This window comes from Mustela lutreola, chromosome 7 (assembly GCF_030435805.1).
Source record: "Mustela lutreola isolate mMusLut2 chromosome 7, mMusLut2.pri, whole genome shotgun sequence".
In the NCBI taxonomy this organism is placed as follows: domain Eukaryota; kingdom Metazoa; phylum Chordata; class Mammalia; order Carnivora; family Mustelidae; genus Mustela; species Mustela lutreola.
In genome coordinates this window covers 31754007-31774394 of record NC_081296.1, presented here as the reverse complement: position 1 = coordinate 31774394, position 20388 = coordinate 31754007, and the positions used below count along the sequence as shown (strand labels likewise).

Below are 20388 nucleotides of genomic sequence, written 5' to 3'. Positions count from 1 at the left end.
TTTGTTGAGACCGCTCGAAGCGGTTTCCAGCAGGACACATTAGCAACCACTAGAATCTCAGAAGCAAGTGGGAAGATTGTGTTCTTGCAATGCACACAGCACGGACTCCTCTCCATGGCAGCGTGTGGCGGGAGCTCCATATGCCTGCGTTTCAGTACACACGTGCATGCTTTCTAAATATAGACTGTTGATATTAGCAAGTTGAGTTTACTAATTTTAATGAAGTGAAAGGATTCTGTCTAACTTTAAGTCAAAATAGTGATCCAAATGTGAATTCATGGAATAATTACATGCAAAAATAAGAATCACAAATAGAATTTTTAAGAAATACCAGTGCTGGTTCTTAACCTTGTACAATTCGGACCCAAGTCAGTAAAGTTGGGCCCTGGAATTGGAACAGGAATAAGGAAAGAGAAAAGGAAAAGATGATTAAAGACACTACCTAATAGAGCTGTCAAAAGAGCAATTGGACAAGGAATCAGTGCTCAAAGTAATACCTGGCTTGCAGATAAAAACAGGATGTCATTAGCTAAACGTTTTGTTAACATCTTAGGGATGGATGAGATCACCATGGAAGAGGGGAAGAAAGGGGGAAAGGAGTGGGGTCAAGCCTGAGGCAGTCAAACATTGAGATACAGTTGGGAACCTCTGTACTGTTTACCAGCTTGCATTCCCACCAACAATGTAAGAGGGTTCCCCTTTCTCCACATCCTCGCCAAGATTTGTTGTTTACTGTCTTGTTAATTTTGGCCATTCTCACTGGTGTAAGGTGGTATCTCATTGTAGTTTTGATGGCTAATGATGTTGAACAATTTTTTTATGTGCCTGTTAGCCATTTGTATGTCTTCTATTGGGAAGTATCTATTCATTTATTCTGTCCTTTTTTGGACTGGATTATTTGTTTTTTTTGGATGTGAGTTTGAGAAGTTCTTTATAGATCCTGGATACCAGCCCTTTATCTGTAATGTCATTTGCAAAAATCTTCTATTCCGTGGATTGCCTCTTCGTTTTGTTCACTGTTCCCTTTGCTGTGCAGAAGCTTTTTATCTTGATAAAGCCCCAAAGTTCATTTTTGCTTTTGTTTCCCTATACAATGGAATATTACTCAGCCATCAGAAAGGATGGATACACCCACCATTTGCATTGACATGTATGGAATGCAGGGAATTATGCTAAGTCAAATAAGTCAAGCAGAGAAAGACAATGATCATATGGTTTTACTCATATGTAGAATATAAAGTATATTGCAGAGGACTACAGGGGAATGGAGGGAAGACTGAATGGGAATAAATCAGAGCGGGAGACAAACCATGAGAGACTCTGGACTCTGGGAACCAAACTGAAGGTTACAGAAGGGAGGGGGTTGGGGGATGGGTAACCAGGTGATGGATATTAAGGAGGGAATGTGGTGGTGAGCACTGGGAGTTATACGCCACTAATGAATCATTGAACACTACATCAGAAACTAACGATGTACTGTATGCTGGCTAATTGAGCATAATAATGAAAAGAGAGAGAGAGAGATGGGAGGTGGAAGCACAGGAGCCCTGAGATGAACCACTGATGGAGTAGAAAGGCCAGAAGAGGGAGTATCTCCAGGAAAGTGAGCTTTCAGCCATGCTCAAGTTCCCTGTATATATTGAGTCAAATGAGGACAAAAAGTACCCTTTAGAGATCATTGGGTCACCTTGCTGTGAACAGGCTGGAGATTGGAAGTAAGTCTCAGGTGAATTGATGAGGGGATAAAAACTCTGTGTTCAGCAATTTGGTTGACTAGAAATTCTAAATAACCTTCAGCATAAAATCATTAGAAATGGTGAACAAATCATAATAAACATGACTGGGATGTATCACCTAATTTACAGGAAAATATGAGAAAGTTCCAGTATCCACAAAAAAGGACATATTTTAAGATAAAACTGAGGATCAAAGTGCTGTACTTGAAGACTGGAAGGTCTGGGGTCGTTTGTCCCATGTGAGCCGTTGGCTTGCTGTTAATGATGAGACAGAAATAAGAGACTAAAGTAAGGAGCTCTATAAAGCAGAGGGTTAAATTGAGTCTTCATAGAGCTGGCACACCCAAGGGCCACACACTCATTAGAAGGGTATTGTAGAAAGACATTCCCCAAAGGGAATTCCATCAAAGGGAGATGATAAAACAATATGTCTGTTTCACCTGGGCTTTCAGTGTCATGAAAGACATCTGCCCTGAGAATTTGTATCACATGCCCATATTAATCTGGATTCGGGGATTGAATTCAAACTGCAGAGAAATTTTCACTGAATGTGATCTGAGGTTATCAACCAATGTAGAACAACAGGTGAAAGCACATGCAGAACTTTTATGAAGGGACACACTGGCAACATAGACCCCGTAGAAGTTCTGCTCACTTGTTCAGCAAATGTTTGTGAAACTTCTATCATGTGCAAGGCACTGTCTCAGCACTGTGCTCAGAATACATCAGTCAGCAAAACAAACTTCCTGAACTCATGCAACTTACATTCGAGCATGGGAGAAAGGACTTAAACATAATTTTAAAACATAAAGTACCTATACCATACATATATAGAATATGAACGGGGCTACTAAGGTAGAAGAGGATGGGGAGGAAGGTCGCCATTGTCAGGAACAGGAACTTTCCATTGTCAGGAACTTGTTCAAAATATGAATCTGAGTAAAGACGTGGGTGAGGAGGTCAGACTAAGGCAAGGAAGGTTATTTGGGGAAAGAGAGTTCCAGAATACAAAGGACCTAAGGTAGGAGAATGTCTGGATTGTTTGAGGAACAACAAAGAGGGTATTGTTGTGTCGGGGCCAATGACTGGTCTGGGATTTCACCAGCAGTTTCATGGATGCTGAAAAAATGCATCAATCTTGTGGGTGAGACAAAGGACAGTTGACTACTCTCATCTAGGGCCAGCAATATAATTGTGGGGTCCAGCACAAAATGAGAGTACTGGGTCCTTTGTTTAAAAAGGGGGAGTAAATTGGGCCCCCTGGGTGGCTCAGTGGGTTAAGGCTCTGCCTTCCGCTCAGGTCATGATCCTAGGGTCCTAGGATCTAGCCGCATCTGGCTCCCTGCTCAGCAGGGAACCTGCTTCCTCCTCTCTCTCTGCCTGCCTCTCTGCCTACTTGTGATCTCTGTCTGCCAAATAAATAAATAAAATCTTTAAAAAATTAAAAAAATAAAAAGCAGGAGTAAATAATCATTCCTCTCCTATCTAAAAGTTAGCAATTGTGTTTCTCCTTCCTTGGAAACTTGTGCTTGACTGAGTGTGTGAAAATTGGCATTGCAGTTTCTTTCTGGCTACCTGAGGTTTGATTACAGTGTCCCAGAGGATAGAACTGTTTTATGTAATTCCATGTAGCAATGTCCACCCAAATTTTTCTGCTGAAATTCAGAAACATAATGATGATCAAGCCAATATTTTCTCAGTTATATAAAGTATAATATTGTTAATATTGTGATTTATCTAATAGCAATAGCCTAACCGGTTTTGGGTAAAACCCAGAAATAGACATGATCTCAGAAATGAATGAGCTTGCTGTCTAAAAATAGCACATCTTCTTAGAAACTGAAAGTACTTTAAAATGTGTGGCATCACTAATCCACATGATTTGTCTCTGAGGAGAAGAAATCCATTGTTAAATCCTGCCATAGATGTACATATATAAAAGCAAAGGGCATTGAATTCTCACAGTTTAAGTACATGATGGGGTTCTTCATTTAAAATGGGAATATTCAGGGCGCCTGGGAGGCTCAGTTGGTTAAGCAACTGTGTTCGGCTCAGGTCACGATCCCGGAGTCCCAGGATCGAGTCCCGCATCGGGCTCCCAGCTCCATGGGGAGTCTGCTTCTCCCTCTGACCTTCTCACCTCTCGTGCTCTCTCTCACTGTCTTTCTCTCAAATAAATAAATAAAATCTTTTTAAAAAATGTTTTAAAAAAATAAATAAAATGGGAATATTCATCCTTTATATTATAATAAATATCCTTCTTTCTGTTGAAGCATATTTTTTCCTTGTTTGCTCTCTTGAAGGGATTCAAAGAGAAATGATTTTAAGTGATATTCAGTTCAACAAATCTAATGGTTCGAACTCTAGAAGCCATGTAACCCAAAAGATGTCACTATTTAAAGACGTAAAAATCTTCAACTTCATGGCCATCTGCAGGAACCATGCCTGAGCAAGGGAAAAGCACGGAGGCTTGTTAAATGCCACACAGTCAGAATGTAGGCAAGTCACTCACAAGTCTCTAAGTGTGACATTCGACCAGTTGTTCGAATATCCCTAAAATATAGAGGTGTTGAGGGTTCCTTGCACAAGCAATATGGCTGTTTCTCACAGCCAGTTCTTGGAGCATCTTTGGATGAATGACATATTTAAGAGATATCCCATCCCCTTTTAGAGGCCTATTAATTAAAGATAGCTGCTAGAAAATAAAGATCTAGATTGCATATATATATGATATATATATATCTTATATATTACATATATATTAATATATACATAAGTTACTGAATAGTCTGGTGTCTTTAGCGACTATTATTCAGATAAATATTTTTTAGAATAAAGGAGAATATACAATGACTCTCCAGTTTACAAGCACATTCCAAAATTTCATTCATATGGTGTTTGTGCTGAGTTGAAACATCTGTTCTTATACAGAGTGTGAGACATCTGATCATCTTGTATATTCTTGTATTTAACCCATTATATACCTGAGGTCTGGTGTTGGACTCAGCCTGCTCTAGACGTGGGTAAGTGTTCTAGGATGCAATTTGAGAGTCCAAGAGCTTATCTCTATTCATGGAGCTGTCAGTGAAACACTCCCAACACTCTGTACTGTTGCTGACTCAGGGGCCAGTTCTAGATGTGGAAGGCATTTAGACAATAGGATCAACAGAGCCCAGTGACTGAACACATGTTGAATGTAAGATGAGAAAGAAAGAAGTTGGTGTACAACCTCTGGTTTTGGTTTGATGAGTGAGTGGGTACAAAATGGTGGTACAGAATGGAGAACAGATTTGGCATAGAAAGATAATGAGTTAATTTTGGACATATTGAGCTTGGGTTGCCTGCAGGGCCTCCTGATGGAAAGGCTCAGAAGGCAGCTGGATCTACCCATGGAAATCTCAGAGAAGTACAGTGGTCACAGGTACTGATGGAGGAATCTGGGAATGGGAAAGAAAAGCAGGGATACTTCTCTCTCCTGGTTTCCTGGTGCCCAATTTGGGAGGGGAGCTTCCCCTTAAAAAAAAAAAAAATAATAATAAAAAGGTTATACAAGGCCACCAATTTACAATTAAAGGGGGCCATGAACGAGACACTTAATAAAAATGTTCTTTATATAGAGGGGTCAATTGATCGTAAAGTGGGGTTTTTCCCAATTTAAAATGGGGAGGACTGGGGAGGAAGTGAATCCAGGAGCATTTGAAGGTCCGGTCATTCACAGTAGGTCAGGCTGCCAGGATGGCTGGTTCTAGTTTTTTGTTATTAGTGCTATAGTTATTTTTACAAATCTGTGTTTAATATTAATCTGTAACTTCAAAACATTTTACAGCAGAATAAAAATGGTTGATAAAAATCTGGTGACCTGATACATTTAAAGGAACAAGCTTTTATCTGTTACATTTGGATATTAAGTAAAAGACGCATTTAGGATTTTAAATGCAAAGTGTGAAGCCTACTTTAGTGGTGTTGAAAATTCTACAGTAAAGTATCAGGCTGAGTCTTTTTCAGCTGAACCTCCAAATAATATCCAAATAATAATATCCAATATATCCAATAATATCCAATATCCAATAATATGTAGATAATAAAGCTCATTTTGCTTTGCTGTTTGGTATGTTCTTGGTATAGAACAATGCACTGGGGGTCCAACTGTGAACGAGGAGCATTTTTTATCCAGTGCTAGGAGACTTCTTTCAGGGCTGCCTGGCCCTGCTCTAGGTTGAGGGAAGACAATGCAGAATTTTCCAAATGCCTAGTAAGAGTCAAGCACTGCGTTAAGCATTGTTAGCTCAATTAATTGCTAGAGCACTTTTTTAAATGACCATTTTTAGTTTCTTTTTTTCTCAAGAGATTTCTGAGACTTAGAGTGATTAGGTGACTTTCCCAGGTAAGGTCCAGAGCAAGGAAGCCTATCCAGTGTTTCAGAAGCATTGTGCCCTACCACTCCCTGCACATCAGCCCCTGCCAGAGACTTATTTAGCTGTGGGCATCTGTCTTACATTTCCCTCGTACTCATTGGCTTATGCTGAATTCTCAATTTCTTCTGATACTACTTTTTTTTTTTTTTGGTCTTTTGAACGTAGATCGGTATAATCATTTTGCTTTTCAAACTTAATGGACTCCAGAAAAATATCTATGATATCTATTTATATGTGGAAAGAAAAACATATATTCAAAGTAATTTATATCCTATGCCAGTTTTTCAGGTGGCTTTGGAGAACTGGGGAACTTGTAATTATTTTCACCAGCCCTTTTACACTTCATACAGAGGTGACTGGTTCATCCTTTGAATAAATTTAACATTTAGGTGGATGAATAAAAAATACAAACCATGAAACTTTGGGCCGGTATAACAATTATAAGAAGACCAGAACATCTCTGCGACCTACCTGCTTATTTGCACATCAGCCTCCTTCCTTCCCAGCCCAGACTTAGTAGATATCCCTTAAATATACACTTCTTTTGCATTATTGTGTGTTCCTTGATTCCGAATGGGTGCCTCCACCATGCTAAGCCCTTAAAAGTGTGGCAGGCTATCTTTCCAGATAGGGTAAGTGGGCTTAAAACCGTGAAATGGTTCACCTACATTTGCCCAGTCAACAGGAAGAAAGCGAACTTGAAACTTAGGCATATTTGATACTAAAACTCCTTCTCTTAATCACTTTCATTTTTTTTTTCCCTTTGGTTCAGTTTTATGTTTACCTCCTAAATAGTGAACTACTTAAAATTACAAATTATGTCTTCCTCATCTCTGGGTCCCTAGCACTCTGCATGGCCCCTCATCTATGTAGATACTCAAGGAGTGCTTGAAAGGGAATGGGGCAGGGAGAGGGTAGTAGAAAGAGGTACATCATGCTTTCTTAGAAAAAAAATCACCATATGGATTCAATGAATGGAAACCTAAGCACCAGTGAAGTCTGTTGTGGAGGAAGAGGTAGATGTCACATTGGATACTCCTTTTCAGAGGGTTAGAAAGAATGGATTCAGAATTTCTAAATACATTTTGTTAAGAGAAGTGCCAAGATTCCCCCAGCTTAATTGTAGTTGCAGAAATGCCTACAAAGGGAGTCTCTGTGACCTAGGTCTTATGTATACTTTTCAGAACAATTTTCCTTAACCTAAGAACAACTTACCTGTGAGGTTTTGTATCACAAACTTGCTGAACCAGATGTAAATGCAGGTGTCCTGTGGCTTTCACAGCTGCAGCTAGATATTTAAATGTGGTTTAGAGATTGCATTTCTTTCTCAGGGTTAGTAAATGTTGTCTTCATTTCCTGCGCTGAGAAAATCTCTTCAATTTCTTAATTGCAGAATAATGAGCAGTATCTCCACTTTCAAATATGTATTCTTGTTATTTTAATGTGATAAATGTGGAGAGAGTTCCACCAGCAGAAAGAAACTTTGTTGTTTATCTCTTATTGCAATTTATGTGAGCTGCTTGAATGCCTAAAAGACAGGCTGAGGTTTTATTTTGTTATTTTTGTTGTTACTGCCTCTGTTTCTACATTCTTAGGAGATTTTGAAAGGACTGCCACCTATGTATAAATGCTTGGGAGATGAATGGCTCATATTCAAGAATGCCTGTTCCCTGCCCCAACTACTGGGGCTAAGACTGCCAACAATCCTTTCCTAGCAGTCCCACACTGTCTACTCTTTCTGCCCCACCCACTGTATTTCAGCCCACTGGCTCCAAACCCTGGGACCCTGGGCTGGGCTGGTGTCTCGCCCAGGAACTCTGGCTTCTGACCTTTGCATGAAATGGATTTTTGTAAGCTGGGATAAAACCTGACAACTGTGTCACATTTTTTCAATGACAAAAATTATGCAAATTCTAAAGAAATTACTAAAAACTCGAAGAACTTCCATCACTAGAATTTGTTCTCACCTTGTAAAAGCAATATGAAGCAGGTAGGAATGCACCGCCATGGACTTATTAGTATGCTGATTGATTTGATACACAAACATCTGCATGCACAGAGTTAGAGAGGGGAGAAAGTCCATGACTTCAGTAGCTTATCAGAGGTCATCATCTCCCCCAAAAAAGCCCTAAGGAATAATGGCCTTCTCATTGAATGATTTTGCTTGTAAGATTCTTTAAAGAAAGACTGTTCTGAATATAGTTCTTACTTCAGTATTTCTTCATGCTGATCCTAAGTTTGTCATATGCCTTTTATAAAATGGGGAGAGAGGAACTCAAGACATTCAAACTTACCTAGTGATTTTGTTGAGTTACCATAGTTGAAACCAACTATAATTAACCCACATTTATACATTATATATAGGTCCTAGTGGACTAGAGAATTCTGGATGAGGAAACACTTGGGTTTTCCTCCTCATTACCTAACCTCTCTCCACTGAGTCCCATATCCCAGGGCTATAGTGTCCACTGGAATCTGTCACAGTATAAACCAGAGAGAGGAGGCTTCCTTGTATAGATAATCGTTTCAGATACAGATGGACCTGGTAAAGCAGAAGCCCAGGTGGTCTCAACTGGTGTCCTGGGTCCAGGTCCACACAGACACACATACATACACTCAGGCAGTCTGTGACTAGAGATGGAACAGCACAGAGCCTGCTCCCCTGGAGACATGGCTGAGCTAACCTAGGAGGCCAAGGATGGTTCCTCTATATGGGCTTCCAGTTGCCTTCCCTGGCAAGGATTTAGGGCTGGACAACTGAGTGAATGGAGAAGCAGAGGCGGTAGGAGGTGCTGGAAGCTGAGGGGGCTGAGGGCCAGGAAATCAATGTGTTTACTTAGGGCCCCCCAACTATCTGTTGCCAGCCCCATTCCCAGGTTGGATCTGCACCTAAGCCAGAAACCCAGTGTTCTCAGCCCCCCCCCCCCCCCCCCCGCCAGGCTGTTGAAGCAGCTGCTAACACAGTGGATGAGAATCACTATCTATGTATACACATTCAGTGTGTATACATTAATTAATGTATAGGAGGGATATTTTATAAATGCTCCAAGTACTGCAAATTTCAGCTATCACCCAAAGCACAGTGTTTGGAAATCAAGTGGTTCCAAATTATACCCAGAAGGAACTCTGTGGGCCTATATTCCCAGCCAGGTCTGGAGAATCTGGGACAGGGCTAGGAGCGAAGATTTTCCCTCTCAGTCCATGAAGGCCCCACAGCAGAGGGGGTTCTGTGTCTCCTGGACACAGGGCCCCACCATTGTGCCTCAATTGGCAGCTATTTCTGTCACTCCTGATCTCTAAACCATTGTTCCCCTCCTGCATCTGTCAACATGTTCTGTCTAGATGTGCTGACATGACTAGTTGTGCCACAGCCAAGGGTCAGTGCCAGGAAGCAGACTGCCTCTTCCTACCACAAGTAGCTTGTGTAAGATCTAATTAAGCCTATCCTCCCAGGGTGAGGTTTCACACGGCACAGTGAAGGGACTTCGTGGTCCCCCGGCCCCCACCCCTCCTGGACACCCACTACTCTCATGAGCCTGCTCCTCCCAGACTCCTGCTTCTCCCCATGCCCTCCCGCTTCCTGTACTTCATTTCTCTGTATTTCTCACAGAGCCTGGATCCTCGATATTGCCCCACTCCTTCCTCCAGCCCTTTTCCTCCAGACCTTTGCTTTTCCCTACACCAGACCCTGCTCTCACTCTGACCCCCTTTGACCCCCAAAGCTCCTAATGCAGCTTTTCTCTATACTCTCTTCCTCCCTCATCCCCACCTCTCCCCACACCCACTCCTCCCTACTGTCTCTGTCCAGGAGCGTTAGTTTCCCCTGCAAAAGGCACAGGTGGGAAAGGAGGAAACAATCACAGCTTCCTCTCACCCTGGCAAGGGCTACTGGTGTCTGAGAGTTCTGCATCAGGGTGACTGCAGACCCTTCCCTGTGCTCAGGTGGATCATATCACCAGAGCCAGAAAGATGAAAGTCAGGGACACCGGGAGCTCTCCAGAGCCCCAAGGAATGGAGAGCCTGGCATTCACCACCAGGATCAGAATCACCAGGATTGCCTGGTTCTAATCCCCATCAAGGCAGGAGCCCCCAAAAGCCCTGCATTTGAGAAACACCATTTCAGGGCCTTTCCCCTTTCTCCTTCCACCCCCCGCCAAAACTCCCCTCAGCTGCACCGTGTTTGGGGGTGACCAATACAAGAAATAAATGAATAAAGGCAAGGAAGGCTCACAAAGGCTCTGGGGAGCTCTGAATGTGGGAAGCACCAACTTGTCTGGGATCTCCTGAAGGAAAGAAACTTTCACAAGGCATCTGTATACATAGCAGCTGTGCTAAATGTTTGCGAAGATGGGGGCACTTAGTGGTTCCATAGTGTTTATTCCCCTCAAAAACAGCATTGACTTATATGACTTGCTTCTCCACCCTTTAGAAATCTTTGCAAACCGTCCTCCCACCAAGCTCATTTCCATATATTACACAGAACAATTTAACTCCTGTCCCTTAGAGCTTCGGTTTCGAGGTTGAGAGTTGCACCCTATAGGGAGGTAGCCCCAGCTTCAAATCCCATGTCCTCTAGTTACTCTTGTTTAATGGGGCATGCAGGGGAGGGAGGAGGCAAATTACTTCAGCTCTTCCATTTTTTTCCCCTTCATCAATTGGGGATGATAATGAGAATACTAATAATCCCTGCATTACGTTTAAGTGAAATGACATTAGAAATGACTGGCATATGCCAAGGGATCAGAGCGTGTTCACTGTTACTGTCATTTGTCTGCCAATCTGTACAGAAGGAAGTGGGATACTCAGTAGTGTCCCCACTGATGTAGTGAAGCCATTGCTTCAGAAGGCAGAAGTTGGATTTAAATAGCTATTTTTCCCTGTCTGTTACCTAAGCTCTCAGCAACCCTAATCCACTCAAGTCACCTCAGCAAACACCCAAGACCAAAATTGAGAAGTGTTGTTAATGGTGTGAAGAAAGCACAGGTCAAAATAAGACCCAGAGCCTGAGCTTGCAGACTCTGGATGACAACTGGGTTCCCAGGATAAACTGACACATTCCCTCCATCCTCATGGCAACCCATGTGAACGCCAGTTGGAAGGGAACTCAGAGACGTGCTAGACTTCATGACTCAGGCGTAGGATGTGGGCTTAGAAACCAAAGAGAGAAGCAAGTGAAATGCTTCTATTTCAATAAGAATGTAATTTGGAGCATTATATTCAAATAGAAAATCTTTTAGCTGCTACTGCTGATTTATCTCCACCTTGTTGTGCCACTAGAACTTTGAATGTTTCAGTTAAAATGCATCACCTACATTAGCCATCATGCATGGTAACACAGGGAATGCGATGGCACTCTTTGGGGGTCCATTCGCAGCCTGAGGTTCTACATCAAGCCCAATATCTGTGAACTTTTAGGATTTCCCTAACCTGCATCCCCCTTACACTTGTTCTCCCTTATCAATCACCAGCAAACACTCTCTACTCATTTTGGTCTTTGCTCATCATCTCTCTTACCTCCACACAACCGATCTTCCCGATCTGTGATTTTGTGTTTAAAATAGGTTTTATTATTATTTGGGTATGGCAAGGGCAACAGATCAGGAGACAGCTGCCATTGGAAAGATAGTTTGCAAACCACAGACCTCAAAGGAAGGGGGTACACCATCCATTACAGGGAAGAGGGTGGTGGCACGCACAGGGAAGCACTAGGGTTGGTCACAGGAAAGAAGGGAAACTGTGGGCAAAGAGCTTTATTGTGGTTTCCATGAGAATGAATGGGCATATGGGAAGCTGGATAAGCAGGCTTAGGATGGGCTAGTTTGAATAATTTAAGTGGGTCCTGGGGTCTAAACTGTCCCTACTTTCCTGGTACTTAAACATAGTTGAAATATTGGCCTGGAATGTGAAAAAGCCCAATAGAGAAGGCACGTGGGGAATGAGCTCTGGATTGGTTGATTTGCATCTGGAAAGCACAATCTAGACCTTAACAGAATTGGTTGCTGTCTCTAGGAATTGGCTAGCCCTGAAGGAAAGGAGGAAAGTCCTTCCAGGGTCAGCCAGGGTCTAGAAGTGCTTATTTAAAGCATAAGGAAACAGAAAATAAAAGACTATTAATACGCTTGGTTATGCCACTTCCTACTGGGCTGTCAATGGCTTTCATTGGCTGAGGAGCTGACATTCGAGGTCTTTTTTTTTTTTTACATTCTGGTCCCTGCTACAGAGTCCAGGCTTGCCCACCACACTGTCCTTTCCTCCTTTTGAAGCCTAAGTTTCACGTAAACTGAACTCCTCACTGTCTCTCATCAGTTCAGTAAAATCAATGAAACAAAAGCAATATACTTGTCAGAGTGCCTGGGTGGCTCAGTTGGTTAAGCCACTGCCTTTGGCTCAGGTCATGATCCAGGGGTCCTGAGATAGGGTCCCGTACCGGGCTCCTTGCTCAGTGGGGAGCCTGCTTCTCTCTCTGCTCTGCCTGCCACTCTGCCTGCTTGTGCTCTCTCTATTTCTCTCTGACAAATAAATAAATCTTCAAAAAAAAAAAAAAAAAAAGCAACATACTTGTATGCTTCTTTTTCATGCCCCCTCTCCAATATCTGGCTAACCAAGGCCTATCTTTAATGTCACTTGCTTTATGAGAGCTGGAGATGGTGTGTGGCCCAGGTCACACAGGTAATGCGAGGCACAGAGCTCTGTCCATGTAAGTGCTTAGGAAAAAAACTCTTCTATGTTTCTTCTCACCCACTCAAATACTATCTCTCCTCCCAGTTGCAGATAAAACCTCTATAAAGACTCCCCAGCCCATTTGAATTTGCTGCCCCCCCCGTCTGATTTTTTTTTTTTAATGGCCCTTATGGCTTAAAATTTATCTTGCTGATAGTTGTTTAGCATGTATTGATTTTGTCACCTTGCCTGTGAGCACCTGGAGAAGAACATCCAGGTGTGTTCTTTGTCATTTCAGAGCCTTCTGTGCTCTACTACTGATGAGATCAGTAATAAGTAGACATTATTAGATTAATAAGCACTGAAAACTGCCCTGTGAATCAGCAAAATGAGTATTGGATGGGATGTCATAAGACCTGTGTCTAGGATGGGTTCTTGAATTGATTTGCAATGCCACCTCTCATTGCCCACAAAGCCAGGCTGTTTGCAGACATCTGGAAGTGTGTGATTTCAGACTTTTCTCTAAGTAACAGTGATTTCTTCTTCCCTGGTCAGAGAGTTTACTCTCTTCCCTTTGGATTTTCAGCTTGGGTCCTTCTATAGTGGGTTCAGGATGTCCCATGAATATTACCAAATTTTCAGACTTGATTATCATAGATTGGAATAGTGATTGCCAAAAGAATAAAAATTTACAAATAGAATGTTCATGTTTAGCCTGATTTCTTTTTTCTACTTTCTTACTGCATACTTTGCAAAGAAACAAACAAAACAAAAACAAATGAACAAACAAAATGTAGGATCATCTGTCTAAATACTTGCTTGTTTTGCTGGCAAGCCTGTGGGGGTTGCACCATGGCCCATTTCCCCCTCTCCTACACACAGCTTTAGCTATAGGCTCCCGTTTTCCCCAGACGAATGCATCGTCATTTCAAGATGATGATACCGCCTAGTTAGTGTGGGAATGGCCATGGCATTCTGAAAGAGAAAGAAAATGTAATGACATAGAGACCTCCCACAGGTATTATGTCTCCAGGGTGCAGAGGGTTTTTATTTCCAGCTCTCAAGGAGGGCAGGAGAGGGAAGTGGCTTACCTTGTAGAGAAAATCTGTAGATAGAGCTCCTCTGCTGTGGGTGGTAAAGATGCATGATTGCCTGGTGGGAGATGGAGGACCTGGGGAGTTTTCAGGGTCCTGCCAGCAACCTGATTTTATGATTACTTTTAAAACATTTTTTTTGACCTTTATATTGATTTGGCTATTGCTTAAATGCCAATATGTCTCATCTGGTTCTTACTTAAATAAAACAGAGGATTTTTTAAAAAAATTTATTATTAAAAAAAAAAACAACAGGGCATTTATAGACATGATTTAGACCTATTAAGCCTCATATTTGCATTTAAAGAAAGCAACCACTGTTTCCTACTTTGCCTGAAAGTAATGTCCATTTCTCCTGGGTTCCAACCTGAATCTGACCAGTCATGAAGGGAATATGCCTGTGGCTGTGCACAAACTAATTCTTTTCTTTTCTTTTTTTTCCCCCAGGATTACACCTTAACCATGTATTTTCAACAATATTGGAGAGATAAAAGGCTTGCCTATTCTGGGATCCCTCTCAACCTCACGCTTGACAATCGAGTGGCTGACCAGCTATGGGTGCCTGACACATATTTCTTAAATGACAAAAAGTCATTTGTGCATGGAGTGACAGTGAAAAACCGCATGATCCGCCTTCACCCTGATGGAACGGTGCTGTACGGGCTCAGGTCTGTCTGCCTTTTCAGGGCCAATTTTGCAGTTGCATGATGCATTGGCGTTGAATTTCTCACTTGAGGTGATTATAGGAAGGGAGACCATGTCTTCACATTATTAGGGGACAACCACAAAACACACACACACACACACACACACACACAAACATCTTAGAAATACAAGATTTGGGGCATTATTGTTACCTGAGGATGGATTTCCCCTATTATAACCACAAAGTCTTGTAATTAATATTGCTGTGACACTGCAGAGCTTTTCAATAAAGTTTTCCCAAAGCTGTTTGCCCAGGTGAAAAAAATGTCTAGTTTTGCCATTATACATTATAATCTCCTTAGAGCTTCATGAGGTAGTGTCACCAATATTTATGGGAATGACTAAATGTGAGGCTTCCTGATGAGAATCATCTCTCACCAGGTCTCATAATGAAATCACTTGACTCAGTAAACCAGACTGCTGCCTGGAACCCTGAGGAGGCCCTGGGCTTCCCTGGTTACCCTGGAAACCACCAGATCTTCCCATGATGCTCCACCACTGCTGGTGGCTAATTTTTTGAATATTATCACCCTTGCTAAATGGTGATCTTAAAAATCTTGTGTTGATTTTGCAATGATTTTTGTTTTGTTTTGTTTTGTTTTGAAGTAATTTGTGTGTCTGTGTCTGTGTCTGTGGGTGGGTAGGTAGGCATGGGTGTGAGTGCGTACATGCATACATGTGTGACTTTCTTATATCCTGGCCTAAAAGCCTTTGAGATCTTGTAGGAATGACCACAGTTTTGAGTAGGACACAGGTAGATATCTTGGAGAAAATATTTGTCATAAAATTTTGTGAGTCCATATTGCCTTTAACTAAGACTCCAGCACATCTAAAGGAAATCATAAAAACATATATTTAAATCCATATCACGGTGACTTTTACTGCTTCAGATGAAGAAAGGGGAATATTTAACATTGCCTTAAAGTAGAAAATATTGAGTGACTTTCTCAAAACAGCAATATACAGAATAAGAGACAGAATTTTAGCAAAAAATTGGACTTTGTAATGGAGGAAAGGTGGTGCATGTCAACCAAGCCATGGTATTACTGTAGGGAAAAAGTTCAGATTGATGTTTTTCTGGACATTCCAGGCATTTTATATTTTTTCCTAGAAATCAAAAACATGGATGTAGAATTCTGGAAGTTCTGACAAGTACCTCAGTTGTACAAAAGATTACCCAGAAACCATGTGAGCATGAAATGAGGAGTCATGTCCCTCCTTTATCTGCCCCACAAAATATGAATAGAAAAAGTGTGTGTGTGTGTGTGTGTGTGTGTGTGTGTGTGTGTGTAGAGAAAAAAGAAACAAATATCAATAAAAAATTAAGCCTAGACTTCTTGGCTTTTTAAAAAAGAATTATTTATTTATTTTAGAGACAGAGAGAAGAGGAGAGAGAGAAGATGAGGAGGGCTGGGAGGGGGCAGAGGGAGAGGGAGTAGGAGAGAAGCACACTCTGCTGAGTAGGGAGCCTGAGGCAAGGCTCAATTCAGGACCCTGAGATAGTAACCTGAGCCAAAATCAAGTCAAATGCTTAAACATCTGAGCCAGCCACCCTAGGCTTCCTGGCTTTCTAAACAAAACTTGGTATTTGGGTCCTCTCTATTTTTATTTTTGCATTCTTTATTTTCTTACCAGAGTGAGAATATGTTAGTATGCCTCTGTTGAAACTTTAACTGTTAAGATAGTGCCTTGGTCTATTCACACTGCTATAACAAAATACCATAAGCTGGGTGGCTTACAAACAACAGACATTTATTTCTAACATTTCTGGAGCCTGTAATACAAGATCAAGGTGCCAGTGTCAAGGGACGGCCAGCTTCCTCATCCACAATAGGTGCCTTCTTGCTGTGTGCTCAGCTGGCGAACCCGGGAAGGGAGTTCTGTGGGGTCTCTTTTATAAGAACACTAATCCCATTCATGAAAGATCCACCCTTATAACCTAATACCACCACCTTTAGAGGGTAAGATTTCGACATACGAGTTTAGGGAACGCGGACTTAAACATTCAAATCATAGTAGTCAGAATGATACGATATGAATGAAGGAACTGTAATAAATTTCCAAGCTGTGTTTGGAAGTGTTGGATTTAACAACATAAAACATGAAAGAATAAGGAAACCAAGAGAATAAAACTGTATCCTTAGCTAATACTCTGCCTATAAATTTATATATAAAAGTTAAGTAATCATATAATAAGCTTTGGGAAGTTTTCAATAATAAACTTGGTACAATAACTTCAAGAACTCTCTAGTCAAATTTATATCCATTATACATCTCAAACAGCCTTTTAAGTCAGTAAATGGATTTCTAAATAAATAGCTGTTTTTATTCAAATGTAGTCTTAATATACTCCTTAGATCTTTATTTAGAACGTCATATTTTTGAAACAATTCTTCAGATCTCTGTGGACCTGGACAAGCTATCAGAAAGAAAAATCTCTAAACAACAGACCGCCACATTCTGCACATGCTTAACAGCTACCCTGTGCCATCTGATTCCTTTTGAAATTGGCTGATCTAGAAATTTCTGTCTTTAGATTTAAAAATCACACATAGCTATAGAAGTCAATTTGAATTTGAATTTGAAGTAATTCAGATTTTTGGACAAGAAGCACTTTAGTATTTCAAAATACTGATAATGTTATTAAATTCATGTATATACATATTCTGACTTATTCTATGTGAACCGAAGTACCATTTGTATTTATTCTATTTTATATACACACACACACTCTGACACACACACTCACAGTATAGGTATTGTGTTTTTGGTTTAAAAAAAAAAAAAAAAACAGTGTGAGTGCTCACATTGGTAAGGCACCCTCTGTCATCCTCTTGGCCCCAAACCCTGTCGTCCATTTGTTCTCTTTCTCCTGTTATATTCACTGGATCATATTAGTGACATGGCAAACCAAGAATGGGCCAGTGTATGAAAGCCTAGTGATACAGTATATCCTTTTGGTATCTACGTACCATGCATGAACCTGAAGGAGGTCTAATACAGCTGAGGTCTTTAGTCAGTTAAACTCCCATGAAGCTTGATGGAGCACTGGGATCGTTGTTTATCTCCTGCTTTTACAGTGCTGCTGATGAAATTCCAGCCCAACAGGGATTGCTTTCTTACTGGCTGTATCTCGGAGATACTGGTTATCCTGGACGTATCCCTGAGACATTAGTGTTGATTATTTTCTCCCCATTTGAGACTGGAATTTCCTTCACCCAGCTATATGCAGTTGCCTCTACTGGTAGGTCAGTCACTGTTAAGCTCCTCTAGGCTCCTTTTCCTGTTCATGTCCAGCCATTGCAGTACATGATCAATGAGGGCTTTTTCTTTATCAAGCGTAGATGAAGATCTCTGGCTGTGGATGAGCTGTCCATGATGTAGGTTTGTACGTCATCTCAGTATTATTCTGGGAAGTCAATAATCCGTTACTCTGATGACTCTGCAAAAGTGGTCGATGACTGCTCACACAGATAGTTGAGAGTGATCACGTTCTTGTAGCGATAAAAAGTCATTATAAATCAGAAACTGTTTTTTCAATGACTCTTAAAGCCCCTTGAGTTGAAACTTGGGCTAACGCTACCATGAGCTCATTGGATTGAGCTCAGCTAAATAAAACAGTGATGAGCCTTTTACACACTCTACGTCACCATGTGATGTGAGAGAATGCTCTAGATAGGGCATACATACCATCCTAAAATAAAACTGGGGCTCTTTGAATTTCCTTTGGGCAGCAAAACCTTTTTAGGAACTAGGAAAATCTTGGGCTAAGATGCTTATGGATCTTGGGGCTGTTCCTGTCACAGTTTTTCAGTTTTCTTTGGTTCTGGGCTCGCGATTTTTGCTGTTTGTGAGAAGGCAGAGTCGTCCCTCTCCTGTCTTCCGGTGTTTCTTTTTCAGTCAACTGATCACCTGATGTCACTGAATATCTTACCTAGCACCATTTTGTAGCGTGACCTTTTCTCAGGACACACACTTCATCTTTGATTTTTTTTTTTTCCTGATGCTAAGAATTGGAAATGGGTTCACAAAACAGTATTTGATTTGCTTCAAAAAGCACCTGAGGAACTCAGGTTGAGTCATCTTCATCAAAACAGTGTAGCCATGTTCTTCCTGAGAAGCTTATTGCAAAATTTGTTGGAAGATAAACTGCAACATTTCCACTTGCTATTAAAAATACTCAAAATTGTTAAAGTTGACATTCTGATAATGAAGAAGTTGAATGCACTATTAAGATGAAGCTACAACGTATTTCACAAAATTCAAATTAAGTCACCTAATTGGTTTGGCTGTCATCTTATTCTGAAACCTTTTTATACAGTGGTTCTGACCAGACATCTCTTTCCCCCAGAAAATATGCAAACTAACAGAATTAATAAGGCCCATGTGATTTGAGCACAGGCGTGCTTACTTTGCAAACTCCTATTTTGCCATTGTTTCTCAGTTACTTCTATGTAAGTAAATAACATATTGGTGAATTACTTTCTAAAAAGGATCATGCTGGGACCCCTGGGTTTCTCAGTCAGTTAAGCATCAGAGCCTTGATTTTGGCTCTGGTCATAATTTCAGGGTCGTGGGATTCTTACATTGGGCTCTGTGCTTAGCACAGAATCTGCTTGTCTCTCTCCCTGCCCCCTGCTTGTGGGCTCTCTCCCTCTCTCTCTCTCTCTGTTTGTCCAAATAAATAAATAAATAAATAAATTTTAAAAAAGAATTATGCCAGTATTTACTTCTATCAGCAATCAGTTACATATTTAGTATTGTGACATCTGCTTTGGGCTTTATCATTATTTTGGTTACTGCAAGTAATCTATCTATTTACTTCATCCCTCAGGGCTGGAGAAAAATCTCTCATTTCATTTTATGTTCATACTCATAAAATTCTATATCCTTCCTATGCTCATCCATTCTTCCCCTGCTTTTAAGGACTGTTTCACACCTTCACTTCAGTCACCTCCCGCCACGCTCATTTGACATTGCCTCATACTTTCATTAAAAACACAGAAGCCTCTTCATCTTCCCATTTCCCATCTAACATGCTTGTTACTCACACTTTGAATCTTCCACTCACTCTTTATCTTGCTTCCAGTATGCAGACCTTCCTTCCACTCTTCAGAAGTATCAAGCGTTAGGATGTCCCTGTCTTAAGGCCTTTGCACATGCTCTTTGCTGGATATAATACAACACTTCTAGATATTTGTGTTTTTAGTCTCATGGAGTAGTTATGTAATTGAGGACAGTTCAACGGTCACCTCCACAAGAATTCCGCTTTGATTGTCTATTCCCTTTCTATTACAACATATTGCTTTTATTCGCATTAGAGCACTTATTTAGATGTAACTTTATTTTGCCATTTTATTCCATCTCTTAGGTATTGACTTTTTCTTTATCAATAATGGTGGGGAAGCCACCATGAGAATATAAATTCTCTGAGAAAAGAACTGTTTCTGTCTTATTTATTGTTCCATCCCCAAAACCTAGTGCAGTGCTGGGTGGAAAAGATATTCTGTGAGGATTAAATTTAAATTCTAATTCTTTCTGTAGCATTTCTATTTTTATATTTTCTATTTAGATTCTTAGTCCACCAGAATTTATCTTGGTTAGAATTATGTTCATTAAGTATTACTTTGAACAAGTACTATAATATGTCCAATCTTTCCTACATAACAGGTGACATTTCTGAATTCATTCATGTCTTCATTTCATGGCTTGTAGCAGAATTTTGTCATTTCTTCAGACAGCCCTTTCATATCTTGATAAGGTTGTTCCTATTCATTA

The 20388-nt window shown here is 40.8% G+C and overlaps 1 protein-coding gene across 2 annotated transcripts in view; it reads left to right on the top strand.

Annotated features, from left to right (window-relative positions):
- GABRB3 (gamma-aminobutyric acid type A receptor subunit beta3) overlaps nucleotides 1-20388 on the top strand; it is a 221194-nt gene that overhangs the window by 142441 nt on the left and 58365 nt on the right. For both annotated transcript variants that reach the window (XM_059180239.1, XM_059180241.1), the window contains one exon: nucleotides 14353-14573. In XM_059180239.1, coding sequence (XP_059036222.1) covers nucleotides 14353-14573 — 221 coding nt within the window. The remainder of the gene's footprint in view (nucleotides 1-14352; nucleotides 14574-20388) is intronic.